The sequence below is a fragment of the Canis lupus genome, chromosome X (assembly GCF_048164855.1).
Source record: "Canis lupus baileyi chromosome X, mCanLup2.hap1, whole genome shotgun sequence".
NCBI classification, from domain to species: Eukaryota; Metazoa; Chordata; class Mammalia; order Carnivora; family Canidae; genus Canis; species Canis lupus.
The window spans coordinates 68,723,781-68,743,673 of NC_132876.1; the positions used below are offsets into that span (position 1 = coordinate 68,723,781).

Below are 19,893 nucleotides of genomic sequence, written 5' to 3' on the forward strand. Positions count from 1 at the left end.
AAAAAGAAAACCTAAACTCTTAAGCGCCAAACTGCCTACGTATATAACGGTACTTTCTGAATGGATCGGGAATTACCTAAATGGGGCTTGTCATTAAAACTCAATTTCTTGGGATCCCTGGGTGGCTCAGCGGTTTGGCGCCTGCCTTTGGCCCAGGGCGCGATCCTGGAGTCCCTGGGTCGAGTCCCGCGTCGGGCTCCCTGCGTGGAGCCTGCTTCTCCCTCTGCCTGTGTCACTGCCTCTCTCTGTCTATCCTGAATAAATAAATAAAATCTTTAAAAAATAAAAATAAACAAATAAAAATCTCTACAATAAACTTGTAAGTTTACTTCTACAAGCCTTTTTTGTAAAAATGGGGGTTACTTAACTGTGTGCCTCAGAGGTTTGGGCAAAGAACCTTGATGTTAGCTGTAGTTAATATTAAGAGGCATGTGCTTCAAGTAAAAAGTGGCTTAGGACTGGAATCGAATCATGTTACCCGACCTTATCCCAGATGCCCAAGCAACTCCTTTAGATTGAGGGCAGGAGGAGATAAAGTGGGCTGAAAAGAAGGGAGGCATATTCGTGACATATAAAGAGGGTAGGGGTGAGAACCTTTGATTAGGCTACTGGACACCTTTCTCCACCCTGTTCCCCTGACCTTTTAGTAAACAAACAACTATCCACATTAGGGCTTTGAGGGTCACAACCCAGAGCTTGGGAGGTAAATGAGCTGAAATTTTATTATTATTATTTTTTAATGTAAGCTCTATGCCCAACATGGGGCTTGAACTCACAGCCCCAAGATCAAGAGTAGCATGCTCTACTGAGCCAGCCAGGTACCCTTGAAATACTATTGAAAAAATTTTTCTCATTTATGATCTCTGAGAAAACAGGCAGCTCAAACAGCCTGTTCTGGTCCCTGCTGCACTATCTTCCCTCCTATCTGTGGCTGAGTTCAACCACCACACAGAGCATGAACAGTCCACACGAAAAATAAGACTATAGCAGTTTGAAGCCAGTGCAGTTGTAGGCCCAATAAAAACAATCATGGATGGGTGTGCTGGGAGTCACAGGCTTTGTCATCATCTTAATGCCAGCCCCACCCCTCTACCACACCTGGCTGAGAAAACAAAATAATCCTTAAGACCATAGCTACACTAGGGAAAGGTGGTCTTCCAGCTGTTTGGAGCTGTTCAAATAGAAGTTTGGTTACTGGATGACCCTATTGTTCTGTCTAATGCTCAATTTAACAGAACACAAAATACATCAGCCACCAAAAAAAAAAAAAAAAAAAAACCCATCAGCCATATTAAGGGCAAATCATTCATTTATTGTTTAAAGATCGCAAGACAACATCTGGATTTCTGTAGCACAATTTAAATGTTTTACTTTTTTGATAAAGCAGAGTATAATAGAAAAAACAATTAGTTTCCAGTAATATCTATATCTCTATTCAGAATTAAGTCTTCCACAGACATGTTACCTGGAAACAAAAGCCTATTACAATAAGCAAAGCTTCAACCAGAGCGGCTACTTTTCGTGCCAGGAAAAAGTTCATCCCTATAGGAGGAATGATGTGCTATGTAAAATGGCTGTAAGGTCACAGCCTTGAGGGCACTGGAAGTATATTATCCTATTCCACATTAAGTAGTTTGGTGAATTTCAAACATCAGTTTATCTGCAACCATGCTGGCAACCTTGAACTGATAGTTCCTTCGGGTAAAAAATAAATTAAATCCCTAAACTGATGTTTCTTGATTTATATATTGTTAAAAGGTACACAGTTCATTAACATGTAATTCTGGCAAGAATTACATTTGAGTCTCCTTGCTCAGATTTTGGTTAACAGTAAGAATCTTTCAGAAATTCAAGTTCTTAATAATTTGTCAGCTAGGATACATTCAGGCATCAGCTGCAACTACAAAATAGATGCACTGCCTCAGCACTTTGGAAAGACATAATCTAGAACACTACTAGCAGACAAAAAAATTATCTGTTACTGGATAGCGTAAGTACAGTACAGCAACACGAAACATATATTCATATGTTGGCTTGTTTAAGCCTCAAGCCTTCGATCCTTTGTTGTGATTCAATAATTTTATTCCTATGGTTTTTAATACCAAGAACTCAAGCTCCAGGAGGGCTAAAGTCTAATTTGTACTCCAAGTAGCAGTGCTGTTTGCTACTACTGAGGCTGATCCATACAGACTCTTCAAGACCAAGTCCAGAAGACAGTTATTATATAATACCCGAGAAGGTCTGAAAAATAATTACTCATTTACACAGCTGGTCCTTCAGAGCTTTTTACCTCTATTTTGTTTTTTTGATGAAAGTTATTTAATGTATTGAAGAGAACTGTGACTTACTGATCAAATATGTGAATACTTATACTTACCTGGGATTTCATTTCTGCTGAAAGAAATAGGAAGAACAAGACTCACTTAAAAAAAAAAAAAAACTTGAGAAAGGAAGGTAAAAATCGTATCATACACTAATCACTTTTGGAAGCAGCATAGAGGGGCAAAGGTAAAACACTGGTGAAATAGGTCAAAACTAGGCCCAAAAAAATCTATATTATTATCATCATCATCATCATCATCGACAGTACCACAACTATGCCCTGCATAATTAATAATCACTCCTAAGAATTTTCATTTGGCACCAGATGATGTGTTTAAGAGAAACACTCTGGGAGGTTTAAAATCAGACTTCGCTCTGTTAGCTGAGTTACAGGAGAAACTTTAAAGTTGGGGAAGGGAAGGGAAGGAAATGGGAAACGGACCAGAAAAAATTTTTGAGTCATCATCTAAACCAACAATGCACTGATAGCTCCAAACATTAGGTCAGACACTAAAACGACTGATATAGGCTCAAGTGGTTTATAAAACCTATAAAAAGACTACACCAGCAAAGTCCCCATTAATCTGTAGAGTTCAGAAACTAAAACAAGGAGCAACATTTTAGCTTAAAACCTTATCTCAAGAGAATCATATACACTTCACATGAATAAAAATACCTGAAACCAAACGTTTTTAAAAGCTCCAATACCCAAAATATAAAGAAAAAAAATTAATTCAGAAGACTCAATCAATCCATGGAATCACAAAACGGCTGGACAATCTCTATCTCCCCTCCAAACTAACCATCCCATGGAAGACCAAGGGAGATCAGACCTTCCAGGCCTATGCACCACCTGGTTGCTGCAAAATTCTGTGGAGATTCCTTGTGGAACGGCAGTTTCCCCATCTCTTGTGTCTCTCCCTATCATGCAGGAAGCAAGTCTGGCTGTGCTATTCTATTATCATTTGTCACCCATCTGCAACATGATACCGTACAGATAAGTAAAAAGTATGTTATATCTAGTTAGTTCCCTTTCCCCAGAAGGTTGAGGCTCAGGTATTGGGGTAATCTCCTGTGCATACAGTCTTTATTTAGGCCGACTCAGTGACTTCAACAGGCTTAATCATGTGATCAGGTTTGTTGCCAGCTGCATAGTGCTCCCACATCTGTAGATAGAGCCGCTCTAGTTCCATTGTGTATTGTTTGGTGTTGAACAGAGGGCTGGATATTCTCTGCTTCCAGACTTTGCCACGAATTTTCTTCAGGCTAGGTAATAAAACAAAAAAGAACCAAGTTTAAAAATCGGAGCACTCAGTACCAGCCCTCAACAAATTCCTAGTCACCTTTATGGTAAACTATATGACTGGACTTCACACACTTTTCACTTCTGCCTGGCCATCCTGACCTCAATGCTGAAAAAGGAAAGGATCACAGCTAAGGTAATGCTAACTAACACTTATAATCAAGTTCACCTCCATGTCCTCTGAAACCATTCTGTTCTTTCCTAAAGAAGTACATCCATGAGACGCCATGCTCTCTCCATTTCACCTTACTTCTACCTTTATTTATTTATTTTTTTATTTATTTATTATAGTCACAGAGAGAGAGAGAGGCAGAGACATAGGCAGAGGGAGAAGCAGGCTCCATGCACCAGGAGCCTGACGTGGGATTCGATCCCGGGTCTCCAGGATCGCGCCCCGGGCCAAAGGCAGGTGCCAAACCGCTGCACCACCCAGGGATCCCCTTGCTTCTACCTTTAAAACAAAGAATTGGACATGTGTCTGCGTACTACTGGTTAGAATGTATACTGCCTACCCTTTTCTTAAGTGATTTAGCAAGGTGTGTGTTAAGAAACTTTAAATGTTCACAACCCTCTGACCGATCAGTAACACTTTTACATCTTTTCAAAAGGAAATCATCAGAGATGCAGATAAACCTGGCCATCAGACATTCATTAAGCATCATTTACAATAGCTAAGGGACAAACATAAGATGAAGTATTCAGTTTATGAATATTTTAACTAAGTAGGAAAAATACTCCAGGGGATAAGAAATGTACTATGTCTACTGCCATAATTTTCCACTTATACATGAATTATTTAGATATTAACAAAAAGCGCTCCTAGTATCACCAAAGCCATGGTTCTGTTCAAAACTAGGGAAAAGTAGCAATTAATTCTTCTGGGAACAGGGGGCTGGGGAGATTCTCCTCTATCTTCCAAATAAAAATACTTCTGTGCTCTATTTTATTTTTCTAAGTTTTCTCTATGTCAACAGGAGAATGATTGAACTGTGTGGTACATCCATATAATGAAATACTACTTGGCAATAAGGAAGAATGAAGTACTGATATAAGCCAACATCATGGGGACCGCCTGTGGTGGCTCAGCGGTTGAGTGTCTGCCTTTGGTTCAGGGCATGATCCTGGGTCCAGGGATGGAGTCTCGCATTGGGCTCCCTGTGAGGAGCGTGCTTCTCCCTCTGTGTCTGCCTCTCTCTGTGTGTCTCTCATGAACACATAAATAAAATCTTTAAAAAAAATAAAAAGTCAACATCATGGATAAATCTCACATTACTAAGTGAAAAAACCTTTAGAGTGCATACTGTATGGTGTCATTTGTAGAAGTTTCTAGAAAGGCAAAAACTAAGTTATAGGGAAAACATTCAGGCCAATAAATGGTAGTCTCTGAGGGTTGGTGTGGAGGACCAGCTGAAAAGGAACACGAAGGAACTTTTCTGGACTGATGATAATGTTCTACATACTGCTATAGGTTTGGGTTATAAAGGTAGGTCTCAAAACTCAAATTTAAGATTTGTGTATTCCACTGTATGTAAATGCTGCCTCAAAAAATAAATATTAAACCAGTTAATAGGGATGCCTGGGTGGCTCAGTGGTTTAGCATCTGCCTTTGTCATGATCTCGGCATCCTAGGATTGAGTCCCGCATCGGGCTCCCCACAGTGAGTCTGATTCTCCCTCTGCCTGCGTCTCTGCCTCTCTCTGTCTCTCTCATGAATAAATAAAAATCTTAAAAAAAAAAAAAAACTAGTTAACAATGCCCATTCTGATGTATTTAAGAGTACGGATGTCTGCAATTTACTTCAAAATTTATCAAGTAAGAGGGATTACTAGATGGATAAAGGAATAAATGGATAGATATGTGATCAAGTATAGTAAAGTGTTAGTGGTAAAATCTAGGCAGTAGGTATAGAAGTGTTTATTTCTACAACAAAATGTTGGAGGAAAATGTCATATGAAATCAACTAAGCCCCCAAATTTTTAAAAATACACTAAAATATTTACGTAGTTATCTCTGGAATGATGGACACGAATCAATTTTTTTAAATGGCTGGGCTCGGGCAGCCCCGGTGGCGCAGCGGTTTGGCGCCGCCTGCAGCATGGGGTGCGATCCTGGAGACCCGGGATTGAGTCCCACATCGGGCTCCCTGCATGGAGCCTGCTTCTCCCTTTGCCTGTGTCTCTGCCTCTCTCTGTGTCTATGAATAAATAAATAAAATCTTTTAAAAAAATTGCTGGGCTCAAAATATTTACTCACTTTTCTTAGATGTGTAGATGTTCAATGGAGAAAATTTTGAAAATAATAAATGCTTAACATCTTTTGAATGCTTAACAAGAACTTTTAGAAGTGTTTACATGGAACACCCTTTTTTTTTTTTTTTAATCCTCACATCTCTGCAAGGTACGTACTATCATTCATCCCCATTTTGCAGATGGAAAAGGCAAGGCACATAGAGACTAACTTGCCCAAAGTCACAAAGCTCATAAATGGGGAGAATGTGGATTTAAACCCAGGCAGTCTGACTCAAAGAGGGTGCTTCTTTAAGCTTCTCTAGAATATGCTACTTCTCAGAAAAACACAAAGAAAAAAATTACTAACATTCAAAGAAAAGCCTCGTTTAAAAGAGAGACACTACTTCATTGTATGGCTAAAGCACTGCTTATCTAAGCACCACCCCTCTAATTCCCACCTACTTGAGGCACTGAAGTTATGCTGGTTTTTTCCTTATGCTACAGTGAAAATGTAGCACTAATAGAGTCAAAGGTCTGGCTGGTGTGTGTGTGTGTGTGTGTGTGTGTGTGTGTTTTAAGGCTCTTAAAACTTTGAGGAAGGGTTGTACCAACTTACTCCCTGTATGAAAAGGCCAGCACCTCAATGCTCCCTCATCATTGGTATAATACTAAAAATATTTTATTTTCTAGGCAAATAATGGCTATAGTACAAACGTTATTTTAGATTTACATTTCCACTTACAGAGGTTAAAACTTTTTCTTAACCATTTGTAGTTCTACTTCAGTGAGTTGTCTGCACATTTCTGTATTTAGCTTCCTTTTAAGGAGTTGATGATGTGAATGTTCAGTCTTTATATAGCCAGGCTATTATTTGACATAGGAACAAAAATTTGGGGGCGCCTGAGTGGCTCAGTCGGTTAAGCATCTGCCTTCAGCTCAGGTCATGATCCCTGGGTCCTCAAATGGAGCCCCACAAAGGACTCCCCAGGGACCTGCTTTTCCCCTCTCCGTGCTGCTCTGCCTACTTGTGTGCTCTGTCAAATAAATGAATAAAATCTTAAAAAAAAAAAAAAAGCTTTTCTGTCTCTCTTGCTTGCCTTTTCATTTTCCTGACTCACTTTTATTCAGCCAATTACTCTTTCCATAGTCAAATCTATTGCTCACTGCATTTATGAAAGTTTAGAAACTAGTTTTCTCATCTAGAGATCATACAACTAATTCACCTATTTTATATTATCCATATTTTACTATTTCATTTTGTAACATCTATATTCTAAATTTTCCTTATCTAGTCTCCTTTACCATAAAATTTGTTTGTGAAGAAGTTTACTTACTATTCTAGGTCAGTTCCCAGTTTCACAGCTATGTCTTCATAGTCTTGTCTATTTTTAGCAATAAGCTCAAGACAACCTAAACAAGTGAGCTGGGAAGCTGCAACTCGAGAAGCAAGAGTTTCTCCTGTAATAAAAAAAGAGAATAAACTGCATGTCTGAGAATGCAAATAGCAGTTATTAATGGTATTTATGCTAAGCACCCACACAATGCTGATGAGAATGGAGCAGAGTGCTTAGACTTGAACAAAGCTCATTTTTTATCATCTTGCCCTAGTGCTGCTTCTAGCACATAATTTCACCTAAAAATGTTTCCCCCAAAAGGAGGTTTGAAAAAGAACAAGGAAGATTCCAATGATTTATTAGCAACTCACCTGGCATAGTCACCATGGGTGTTCCTGCCCAGAGGACATCCATCCCCGTGGTGTGTCCATTACAGAGTGGAGTGTCCAGGCAGACATCAGCCAGCTGGCCTCTCCTGACATGTTCCTCTTTAGGAGCAACAGGTGAAAAAATGATACGGTTCTGGGGAAGGCCCATGTTTTGCGCATACTGTTGAATATTAGGTTCTCCTACTGCTGGAAAACGCAACAGCCACAGCACACTATTGGGAACACGCTTCAGAATCTAAAACGGGGAAAATGAGAATAATTTTTAATAGCAGCTCTGCCCTTCTCAAGAAGGATTCCCATAGAGCTCTAATAATTCTACCAGTCTATTCTTGTCACCAGGGTAGATCCTACTGTGAACTTTTGTCTTTCCCTTATAGATGGAGTTAGATCAACTGAATTATAGGTTTCTTTTCTGCTTAGCTATCCCCAGAGTTCAAAGAAAGAGAAGACTGATGTGAGACACAAAACAAGTTACTAATTGGCAAAATCTGATGCAGCTGTGTCCTGTGGGAATTGTTACTGACCGGGGTTTTTGTTGATGAGATAGAAATTTTCCATTTCAAATTTTAAGTCCCCCAGCATGACACAACAAATAAGGTTAGTTCACACTTGCCTGACTTTATGTGTGCCTACTCAAGATGAGGTATCAGCAGACTTTCTGTACAGAAAGGACCAGAGAACAAATATTTTTGGCTTTGCGGCCACATGGAGTCTGTCATAACTGCTCAATTCTGCCCGTCACTGGAAAACAGCCACAGACAATATGTGAACAAGTAGGCATGACTGTGTGTCAATAAAATTTTATTGACAAAAACAGGCAATGCCAGATTTGATCCATAGGACATAGTTTGCCAACCCCTGATTTAGATCTATGTCTCTTCAATGTTACCAGACAAGTCTACCATCCCTTCCCTGAAAGGCATGAGAACAGCAATTTCAGAATCCGAGATACTTTAGATTTTTAAAAAGTAGTACAGTGCAAATATATAACACCCTCAGCAGCAACTCCCTACAAACAAACACATTAGTACCTCTGCAAGAGATGTAGGAATATTCATACTGAATGGAATATACAAAAGACCAAAAGACAGCCTAACATCAGTTCTGGTAGTTTTGCTGCCAAAGAAATTTCTCACAAACTTCTGAAAAAGCTTTTGGTTTTGGGATTATTTTGAATGCTGGGAAGTAAAGATTAAGGGACAGTAAGCCTGTACTCACCTGGTTCCTATCCCACTCATACTTCTTTAAAAAAACAAACAAACATGGGATCCCTGGGTGGCGCAGCGGTTTGGCGCCTGCCTTTGGCCCAGGGCGCGATCCTGGAGACCCAGGATCGAATCCCACATCGGGCTCCTGGTGCATGGAGCCTGCTTCTCCCTCTGCCTGTGTCTCTGCCTCTCTCTCTCTCTGTGACTATCATAAATAAATAAAAATTAAAAAACAAACAAACAAACAAACAAAAAACCACCCCATTATCAAAAACAAAAACAAACAAGAATTATCTCTATTTAACCTTATGGAGTAAGAGCCAGTTATGGATAGTAAAGTTTAGAACTTTCAGAGGTCCTATTTATGCAAACTGGTCTGATGAACTGAGAGGTAACAACATAAATCAATTCCTTCCTGGTTACAACTCTACCATACTGCGAGAGTGTCACACATGGGTGGATATACATGACAGCTTCTGCTATCAAACTTAGGCCACGGGTTGGCAAACTATAACCTATAAGACAAATCAGGCATGTTGCCTGTTTTAGTAAATAAAACTTTACTGGAACACATCTATCCTCCTACATTTACATTATGTCTATGGTATTTTCCTGTTCCAATGGCAGAGTTAAGCAAATTTGAGAGTATGGACTGCAAAACCAAAAATATTTACCATCTGGCCCTTTAAGAAAAAATTTGCTGATCCCTGGTTTTGAATACATAAATTAAAAAGGTTCATAATGTAATACTTAGACACTGGAAGGAGAAATAAAAAATGGCTGCAAATCTACTATTCTTATAGAAACGAGCACAACAGCTCCTGAAGGGGGGTGAAGGGCAGCCTCAGCAAGATGGGTCTATGTAATCTTTACTAGTCTCTAGACATGAATAATCAATCTACACATACTCACATTTGCCCACATCTGCAAAGTAGAAGGGTCAATTTTGTATAACTGATTAAAATTACAGTACACAATGGCATCTTCTGGTAACCCATACTGAGAACGTGTGGTAACAATAATGGTACGAGGAACCTCCTCTCCAGTGGCAGCTTTATTGTTGATCTGGAACACAAAAAACAATAGGATGTTTATATTTAAAGTCAGCAGTATGTGGTATTTTTTAATTAATAAAGAATCCTTGGGGTGCCTGGGTGGCTCAGTCGTTTAGGTGTCTGGCTCCTGGCTTCAGCTCAGGTCATGATCTCAGAGTTGTGGGATCAAACCTGGCATCAAGCTCTGTGCTTAGGATTCTCTCTCTCCCTCTACCCTCCAACCCTGCTTGTGCATATATGTACACGAGCACATGCGCACATATGCTTTCTCTAATAAATAAGTCTTAAAAAAAGAATCCTTAAAATGCCAAATAGTATAACCACTAAAAGTCATGTCATTTGAACTGTGAGAAAATATTCATGACATATTAAGTTCAAGAAAGGAAAAACGTTACGGTATTATCTTAATGGGGGCAAGCGGAAGACTTTACCTTGAAACTTATCACTCAAGCCAAAAAGTTCTTTTCAAAATCTTATTAATCTAACAGCAAGCTTTTGCTCACTTTTTTAATGAATGTCCTTTTCTAAATCACATCCATCCTTGAAAGTTAAATTATTCCTCCAAACCATTCTTGACTGTGTCTCCTCACATTGATCACCACTATTTTTAAGTATCTATGTACACAATTATAGTCTTACCTTGCAATTCCCATACATCGAGGTACTGCCTTATATTGTAATCTAACTATTCCAGGTAGGTTTCATACATTTGGGCATCATGTTCTACACCCAAAGTTCTCTGTCCCTGTGTATTTCAAGAACTATATACTTTTTTTTCCTTAGGTCAAACACGCCTATCCTATTGTTTCAAATGACAGTTAATCAGAGATTAAGAAAAAATATGGCACTGTCTTTTTAGCCCAATAAACCTTGTAAATGATTATTAATTCCTTTATCTTAACAGGAACTTGCCTGAGAGAAAGAGTTCATTTTAAGCATCCGTGGTATAAACTGTTATACCACTAAAACTGTTAACTCCTAAGAGAGAGATCCTTGCCTTATAATCTCTTGACAGAGATACATATTCACTTATTCCAATATGCAACATGTTTATTGAACACATACAACATTACTGTGGCTAAGGTATGGGCCCTAAAGTAATTCAATTCAGGGAAGAATACACAAACATAGGGAATTATAACATGCTGTGCTGGATGTAAAAATGCATTTCAAATATTACAAAAGCAGAGAAGACAGGTGCCAATGGAACAGGGAAGGCAAGATTACTAATAGAGACAGGAATAGATCCTGGATGAGCTGTATGAACTGAAAGTCTTCAAAGGGAGTAAGATTTAACTAAGGGAAAGAATTGAGTTACAGAAGCAAGAAACTGTACGAGGTCTACAGATAATTCACCGCTGATAAGAGGAAAGCTACAGGCAGGAAGTAACATATTATTAACACAGTAGACCCTCATTAAGTGATCTAATGACTGAATCCAAGAGCCTTTTAAAATAAAAGGCTAGGGCAGCTCTTGTGGCGCAGCGGTTTAGCGCCACCTGCAGCCCGGGGTGTGATCCTGGAGACCCGAGATTGGGTCCCACGTCAGGATCCCTGCATGGAGCCTGCTTCTCCCTCTGCCTGTGTCTCTGCCTCTCTCTCTCACTCTGAATAAATAAATAAATAATTTTTTTTTTTAAAAAAGAGCACTTCCAAGGAATTTCCAATACAATAAATTACTTATAAAAATAAAGTAAAATAAAAAATAAAAGGCTAATAAAAAGCCTTTAAAAATAAAAGGCTTGTAAGATGTCAATTTCCACCACTCATTTCCTCAATATAAGACAGGGATAATGGTGCTTACATCTCCTAGAGTTATTAGATTTAAAGAAGATAAATGAGGGCAGCCCCAGGAGCTCAGAGGTTTAACGCCACCTTCAGCCCAGAGTGTGATCGTGGATATCCAGGATTGGGTCCCACATTGGGCTCCTTGCACGGGCCTGCTTCTGCCTGTGTCTGTGCCCCCCCCCCTCTCATGAATGAATAAATAAAATCTTAAAAAAATAAGATAAATGAATACTTGGTGGTATTATGCTCTATTATTCTCTTCTCACCTGGGTAGTTGCTAGTCCATTGCTAATACTGAATCCATTAATTGTTATCTGAATTTGCCCCCTGTTAATCATCTCGATAACCGCTTCTGCAATAGTATTCATAGGAATAACGGGCATATTAAGAGCTGTATTACTGCTGTCTCCATTGTCTCCTCCGTCAGGACATTTCATCTTTGAGAAAAAAATGACAAGATGTATCATTAGGGAAAAGATCCCAAATGCAGATAACTTTATTTCAATGACGATATTGACCAGGTTCTGACCTTGACAATTTTCACATCCGGCAGGCTATCAAGAAATGCTTTGAGGTCAATGCCATTCAGAACAATCCGATTATCATAAATGTGGCCATTGGACTTAAAATCGATGACAGCTTTTTTCTAATCAAAAAAAAGTTTGAGACTCTTTTAGGATGCATAGGGACAACAGCAAGGAAATAAACGACTACAGTTCTTTGCAATGTCCACATAGCACTGTTTTTCTACCTTCAAGTGAGGGAACATATTCGCATGATCACCAATAAAGAAAGTATGGGGCATATAAGCCAGTTTCTCAGAATACTGCTCAGCAACTTCAGCTGGTGAAGTTTCCTGATCAGTGATGATATAATCCATGAAAAGCGCACCACTGGTCCCAGGGTATCCCAGCCACATTGCCTAAAAGATTAAAAAAAAAAAATCAGGCCAAAAGCTAAAAAGCCTCACCAAAAGAGTTCAAAATAATAAACAAACAAATAAGGAGGGTTGACTTCTTTAGCTAGGAGGAATCAAGTAGTATTTCAGCCTAACCTTCTCAGTGTTAAACGTTTTCCCAATTTAAAAAACCGAACTGTTCGTATTCAACTATGAATTGCATATCTCTATACAAATGTACCTGTGGGCACTGTGTTCTACATTAAAATTTCTTTGTCTTGGGACACCTGGGTGGCTCAGTGGTTGAGCATCTGCCTTTGGTCACAATCCCAGGGTCCTGGGATCTAGTCCCGCATCAGGCTCCCCTCAGGGAGCCTGCTTCTCCCTCTGCCTATGTCTCTGCCCCTCTCTATGTATCGCTCATGCATAAATAAAAATCTTTAAAAATAAAAAATAATAAAATTCATTGTCCCTGTACATTTCAAGAACTATACTTTTATTAAGTCAAGCATATCTGCCCTATTGTTTTAAATGCCAAGCAACTGGAGGGTGGAAAAAAATCACCATCTTTATAGCTTAATAAACATTGTAAGCAATTACTATTAGTTCCTTTACCTGAATAGGAGCAGGCCTGAGAGCAAAGAGTTCATTTCGAGCACCCTTGGTATAACCATTCATATTGACAAGGATGTGTATACCATCCTGATGGATGCGATCAGCTGCTTTTCCATTGCATGGAATCTATGCAATAAAAAACAGAACTCACTATGTATAATCTCAAACTAATTCAATAAGTTTTAATGGCATTAAATAGAATTCAGAGTCACAGGTACAAAACATAGTAAGAAGACAAATTACATTTATGCAGTATAAAAATATGGTTAAGTCATGAGAGACTCCTGACTCTGTGAAACACAGGGTTGCAGAATGGGAGGTCAGTGGGGGGGTAGAATAACTGGGTGATAGGCATTAAGGAGGGCATATGATGTGATGAGCACTTAGTGTTACGCTATATGTTGGCAAATTGAATTTAAATTTAAAAAATGTGGGGATCCCTGGGTGGCTCAGCGGTTTAGCGCCTGCCTTTGGCCCAGGGCATGATCCTGGAGTCCCGGGATCGAATCCCACATCGGGCTCCTTGCACGGAGCCTCCTTTTCCCTCTGCTTCTCTCTCATGAATAAATAAAAATCAATTAATCAATCAATCAATAAATTTATTTTTTAAATGTTGGGATGCCTGAGTGATTCAGTGGTTGAGCGTCTGCCTTCAGCTCAGGACGTGATCCCCAGATCCTGGGATCGAGTCCCACATCAGGCTCCCCATGCAGAACCCTCTCCCTAGGTCTCCACCTCACTCATGAATGGGTCTCTCATAAATATATAAAATCCTAAAAAATAAATTTTTAAAACGTTAATAAAAAATTTTTCATTAAAAAAATATGTTGGGCAGCCCCGGTGGCCCAGTGGTTTAGCGCCGCCTTCAGCCTGGGGTGTGATCCTGGAGACCCGGGATCGAGTCCCGCGTTGGGCCCCCTGCACGGAGCCTACTTCTCCCTCTGCCTGTGTCTCTGCCTCTCTCTCTCTCTCTCTCTCTCTGTCATGAGTAAAAAAATTAAATCTTTAAAAATAAAAAAATAAAAAATAAAAAAATAAAAAAATATGTTTAAGTGCCATTAAAATGGGCCTAAAACATTACAGAAATAGAATTTACTTCTAGATTGAATGCATGAATAACAAGGCTTCATAGAGGAGCTGGATTTTGAAATGGGCCTTCAAAGATGGATAAGCACTTGAGGCAGTTGGACAGAACAGAATCTCAATAGAGAACAGTACGAATATGGAATGCCTGGGTGGCTCAGCGGCTGAACATCTGCCTTAGGCTCAGGGCATGATCCTGGAGTCCTGGGATCAAGTCCCACATCAGGGTCCCTGCATGGAGCCTGCTTCTTCCTCTGCCTGTATCTCTGCCTCTCTGTGTGTCTCTCATGAATAAATAAAATCTTAAAAAAAAGACAGTACAAATAAAGAACCCGGGTAAAGTGCACAGATTTTTAAAATATTGAGTAGATCACTTCTATTTGGTACAGAGTATATATGAGGGCAAATGGGAGGTGAAAAGTATTGGCAAACATGGTTGTGCTCAGACTTAAGACTGTGAAGGCTGGGGCGCCTGGGTGGCCCAGTTGGTTAAGCATCAGCCCTTGATTTCAGCTCAGACATGATCTCAGGGTAGTGAGATGGAGCCCTGTGTTGTGCTTCTTGCTCAGCATGGAGTCCACTTGAGATCCTCTCCCACTGGCCCTTCCCCAGCTCGAGCTCTCACTTTCCCTCTCCAAAATAATTAAAATCTTTGGAGGGGGGAAAAAAAGACTGTGAAGGCCATGCTGAAGAGTTTAGACTCCGGTCACTAAGTAGAGTCCCTTAATTATCTCAAAGGTGGAAGGCAGTATGGTTCTTGTCATGAAGAGTCCAAATCCTGCATTGGTTGAGTATAGTCTCAAAGCAACAGTTACATTGCCAAAGATGTTGGTACACACCATTCATTAAATGACAAGAATGTCACAACCCTTTTGCTAGAACTTCAATGATTCATGTATCAATTACTAGATATACCATACACTGCATATCTCTATTAGTCACCAAAGTGGCCCAGAGTCCATAAAAAACCTCTACACTCACCAAATTAATTCCTCCACAGCTTTCAATCTTAATTTATCATAAAATTTATGCTCCTAGAAATAGCAACAGAAAAAGTATAGAAATAAAGATAACCAAAGGCAAAGGCCCACAAAAATAGATTTAACCATGATGAACCACAGTTCCTATTTTAAGTAACCTACCTAATCCTCTTCCAAGCCACCATTTCCTAGAAGAGTTTTACATCCAAGCACAAAGAGACCCCATTTCTATTTCATTTGCAACCTCAACACAATCCATGCTCATTATAAATGATGAAGGAAATAAGATCAAAGTAATTGTCCATACGTAGTGGCTGATATAAATACCTATTATGAAAAATACAAGCTACACACCAATAGTTTCATTCGCTATTTGCTCAAAATTAAAAGTCTGAAGTATAGGAGTTTCACCTACCTGAGAAAGATCAATGAAATGATTGGCTTCTGCCATAACTTTCACTCTGAAGTTTGTGCCATCATCTGGGCTCAGGGCATAACAGAATACCTGAAAGGCAGCACACGATATGTTTAAAAACCTTGGCTCAACAAGATATGCAAGCAACCTCTTAAGTGTCCATCAACAGATGAATGGATAAAGAATTTGCCGAGGGTGTGTGCGTATATATGTGTAGCCATGGAACCATAAAAAAGAATGAAATCTTGCCATTCATAACATGGATGGGCCTAGAGAATATTATGCTAAGTGAAATAAGACAAAGACAAACACCATATGCTCTCACTTATATACAGAATCTATAAAACAAAAGTAAAAAACACATAGAAACAGACTCATAAGTACAGAGAACAAAACTGGTGGTTGCCAGAAGGGAAGGGGGTGAGGAGAATGAGTAAAACAGGTAAAGGGGATTAAGATGTACAAACTTCCAACGAACAGTTGGAACTTAACAAGTCACAGGGATGAAAAGTACAGCACAGGGAATACAGTCAATAATGTTTATAAGTTTGTATGGTAATAATCAGTAACCACACTGCTGTGGTGAGCATTTTGTAGTGAATACAATTGTGAAATCACTAAGTTGTACATCTTAAACTAATGTAATACCATATGTCAACTGTATTTCAAACAGAAAACTAAATTTTAAACTAAGTAAAAACTTTGGTTCAAATCTTTCAAAGACACTGGGATGAACACCCAATGGTGATGCTAAAACCAGAAATGGTTTATTTGTTGTTTTTTCTAAACAGAACATGGTGCCTCTAGGGAAACACTAGCCTTACCTCAAATTTATCAGGATTGTGCATGCCTGGAATAGACTGCATAAGGTGAGAAGTAGGATGATTCCCAAAGTCAGAACTCACATATCCTACACGCAGTCGACCATCACTAAGCTTCAAGTCTTTTGGATGTTCGTATGGTGGTTTATGAAGGACGTTAATCTATCAACAGAAAGCAATGTTTGTTAGTACAGTTGAATCTGTACATAAATATTCATCTAGGAAAATTAAAAACAAAACAAACTTCTACTTCACACTTGTTGGGAATGGTTTGCCCAGAATACTTCTTTTAAGTCATACAGCCAATTCAATGCAAACTTAGCAGTTTATATAATACGCTCCATACTCTGACCTGTTCCTGAGACCTACAAAATCTAAAACTTGGAAACAGGGGATCCCTGGGTGGCTCCGTGGTTTAGCGCCTGCCTTCAGTCCAGGGCATGATCCCGGAGTCCCGGGATCGAGTCCCACATCGGGCTCCCTGAATGGAGTCTGCCTCTCCCTCTCCCTCTGCCTGTCTCTGCCTCTCTGCCCTCTGTATCTCTCATGAATTAAAAAATAAAATCTTTAAATCAATCAATCAATCTTGGAAACAGGGACACCTGGGTGGCTCAGCAGTTGAACGCCTGCCTTTAGCCCAGGGCGCAGTCCTGGAGTCCTGGGATAGGGTCCCCACATTAGGCTCCCCGCAGGGAGTCTGATTCTCCCTCTGTCTGTGTCTCTGCCTCTGTATCTCTCATGAATAAGTAATATCTTAAAAAAATAAAAATAAAAAAATAAAACTTGGAGACAGGAGGCAGTGCAGAGTATGATAAACCCTGCATTTTAGAAAATTCTGTAGAGAAGCGTTTTTTTTTTTTTAAACAGAATTACATCTAGCACGCCAATCTATTCTGCTGTGCAAATTTCCACCTTTCCACAAGTAGTGCTCTAATTTTCAAAGCAGAGTACAAAATACCAAACACCTTATTAAACGTTATGGTTTTCAAACTATAGGAAAACACCATCTATCTATTGTTATGATTCTCTTAGGGGACAGAAGGGGTTACGATCGAGACAGACAATGGAAAAGGCTTCTGGGGTGGCTGACAAAGTCTCATTTCTTAACATGGGTAGTGTACACCTAATGAGTGGATAACTCATTAACCTACATACGTATGATTTGCGTCATTTTCCGCATCTGTATTTTACTCTGCAACAGAAAGTTTAAAACAATCGCACCTTATCCAAGCAGAGGTTCCCATGCCTCTCAGCAATAGCCTTCCTGAAGCCATGAGAAAGAGGATATAACATACTATGATGAGGATGCACAGATGGCAACCTATTCTTCTCTAACTGGTCAGCCACAATACTGACCAACTTCTTCATTCGCTCATCATAGTCTGTCCAATCACAAACAATCTAGAGGAGACAAAAAGAAGTTATTATCCAGAAAACCCTTTTCCAAGATTTAACATTTTATAGGTCTTTGGCCTAATGTAACATCAGGTAACCCTTTAAAAAACACCATCTCTTGGGGATCCCTTTGTGGCTCAGTGGCTTAGTGCCTGCCTTTGGCCCGGGGCATGATCCCGGAGTACTGGGATCGAGTCCCACATCGGGCTCCCTGCATGGAGCCTGCTTCTCCCTCTGTCTTGTGTCTCTGCCTCTCTCACGGTCTCTCATAAATAGATGAATAAAATATTAAAAAAAAAAATCTCCAGCCAGGTTTGGATCAATGCGGCACACAGAACAATTAGAAAGTGATTGTAGGGCAGCCCAGGTGGTTCAGTGGTTTGGCACCGCTATCAGCCCAGGGTGTGATCCTGGAGTCTCGGGATCGAGTCCCACGTTGGGCTCCCTGCATGGAGCCTGTTTCTCCCTCTCCCTGTGTCTCTGCCTCTCTCTCTCTCTCTCTCTCTCTCTCTCTCTCTGTCTCTCATGAATAAATAAATACAATCTTTAAAAAAAAAAAAAAAGAAAGTGATCGCAACACTGAAAGCCAATTACTGGCCTATTATTCTTTACCTGTAGGCAATGAGCCAAGTTACAATAAGCATCAGGAAAATCAGGCTTCAGTTTCAGAGCAGTGCGGTAAGAAGCTATTGCTTCTGGAATATTCCCTGAATCCTGGAAATACACAAAGTGGGATGGTTGAAAGTCTTCTTAAAATTAAACATTAGGTGTTTAGATACACGTATTATAATAAACAATAGTACCTTATGAATGGAAGCCAAATTGCTGTGGGCATCTGCAAATGCAGGGTTAATCTGAATGGCACGAGTATAACACTGCAAGGCTCCCTGAACATCCTGCATCTCCTTTAGAGTGTTTCCCATGTTAGAGTAGGCATCAGCAAAGGTAGGACTAATTCTAAAAGAGAAAACAAAGATCTTCTTTAGGACAAAAGTCGTTAACTCCCTGTGATATTAGTCTGTTGTTCTTAAAAGTCATTTAACACAAGCCAAATGTGTCAAATGCCAAACATTATAAAACGTTAAAAAAAAAAAAAAACAGTGAGGGTCTTACCGAATAGCCTCCTTATAATGCATCAGAGCTTCCTGAAGTTTTCCCTGCTGCTGCAATACGCTTGCTAAATTGGAATGGGCAGCAGCAAACTCTGGGAAGACCTACAGAGTCAAGATGGTATCTGAGGTTTAAAAAAAACTTCTATACCAGCAATAACAACTTACCACAGTAAGTAAGTACCTTTATATCCCTACACTTATCTACCTTCTCCCAGTCTACTCATTCTTCAAAGCTGCGTACCTCAAATTCTCCCTCTTCATTTTGTACCTCTCCTTGTTGAAAAACATGATGAGGTAGCTCTCTCCTCATCCTAGTTTATGCTGATTACTCTAGTATCTCTCTCCTGAAATCTCTTGCTCTTAAACTCCAACCATACCCACCAGCCACCGTTACAGCCATCAGGCACTAAAATGATATATTTATTAACAACCTCTCTTGAACTGTAACTTACGGTTAATTTTTCTGCGCAGATCTACCTATAAAATAACGAATGCAATATAGAGACTTTCTTGACTATCACATAGGCCTTCACTCATACCTTAGATACTCAATTACTGGGTCAATGAATTATTCAACCACTATTTTTACAAAAAGAGGTGGATGACATGTCAATCTTTAACTGCCTTTCCTCTCTTATCACATAGACAAGATATTCAGCCACACCACCCTGAACATACTTCCAAAGCTTTCCGATATAAGCGAACAGCCTCTTCAATATTTCCCTGTTCTCGTTTGATATTTGCTAGGTTATTCAGAGAGTCTGCATGGGTGGGACACAGCCGGAGAGCTGTATTGTAACAATCTTCTGCTTCAGCAACCTAGAAAACAAAACAAATTATTCAAAACCTATAATAGAGGAATCACAGAGCCACCACGGATGTTATTCTAACAACTGCTTAGTTAAGCCTGATGGCTGGTAATATTCTAGAAAATAGGTATTTTTGCC

General features: G+C 39.6%; 1 protein-coding gene across 3 annotated transcripts in view; it reads right to left on the reverse strand.

The window, feature by feature from the left end:
* Positions 1–1,291: 1,291 nt before the first annotated feature.
* The window catches only part of OGT (O-linked N-acetylglucosamine (GlcNAc) transferase), a 36,509-nt gene continuing 17,907 nt past the window's right edge, over positions 1,292–19,893 (reverse strand). For 2 of the 3 annotated variants that reach the window (XM_072815917.1, XM_072815919.1), the window contains exons 8-22: positions 19,625–19,765; positions 18,948–19,048; positions 18,638–18,791; positions 18,447–18,548; positions 17,661–17,840; positions 16,443–16,601; positions 15,619–15,708; positions 13,141–13,266; positions 12,379–12,549; positions 12,157–12,273; positions 11,894–12,064; positions 9,697–9,849; positions 7,559–7,811; positions 7,188–7,311; positions 1,292–3,588 (exon numbers count right to left, since the gene is read on the reverse strand). In XM_072815917.1, the coding sequence (XP_072672018.1) occupies positions 3,414–3,588; positions 7,188–7,311; positions 7,559–7,811; positions 9,697–9,849; positions 11,894–12,064; positions 12,157–12,273; positions 12,379–12,549; positions 13,141–13,266; positions 15,619–15,708; positions 16,443–16,601; positions 17,661–17,840; positions 18,447–18,548; positions 18,638–18,791; positions 18,948–19,048; positions 19,625–19,765 (2,217 nt within the window). In that variant the 3' untranslated portion in view covers positions 1,292–3,413. Of the gene's footprint in view, positions 3,589–7,187; positions 7,312–7,558; positions 7,812–8,191; positions 8,318–9,696; positions 9,850–11,893; positions 12,065–12,156; positions 12,274–12,378; positions 12,550–13,140; positions 13,267–15,618; positions 15,709–16,442; positions 16,602–17,660; positions 17,841–18,446; positions 18,549–18,637; positions 18,792–18,947; positions 19,049–19,624; positions 19,766–19,893 lie in introns of those variants that run through there. The other variant, XM_072815920.1, reaches the window with a different exon arrangement.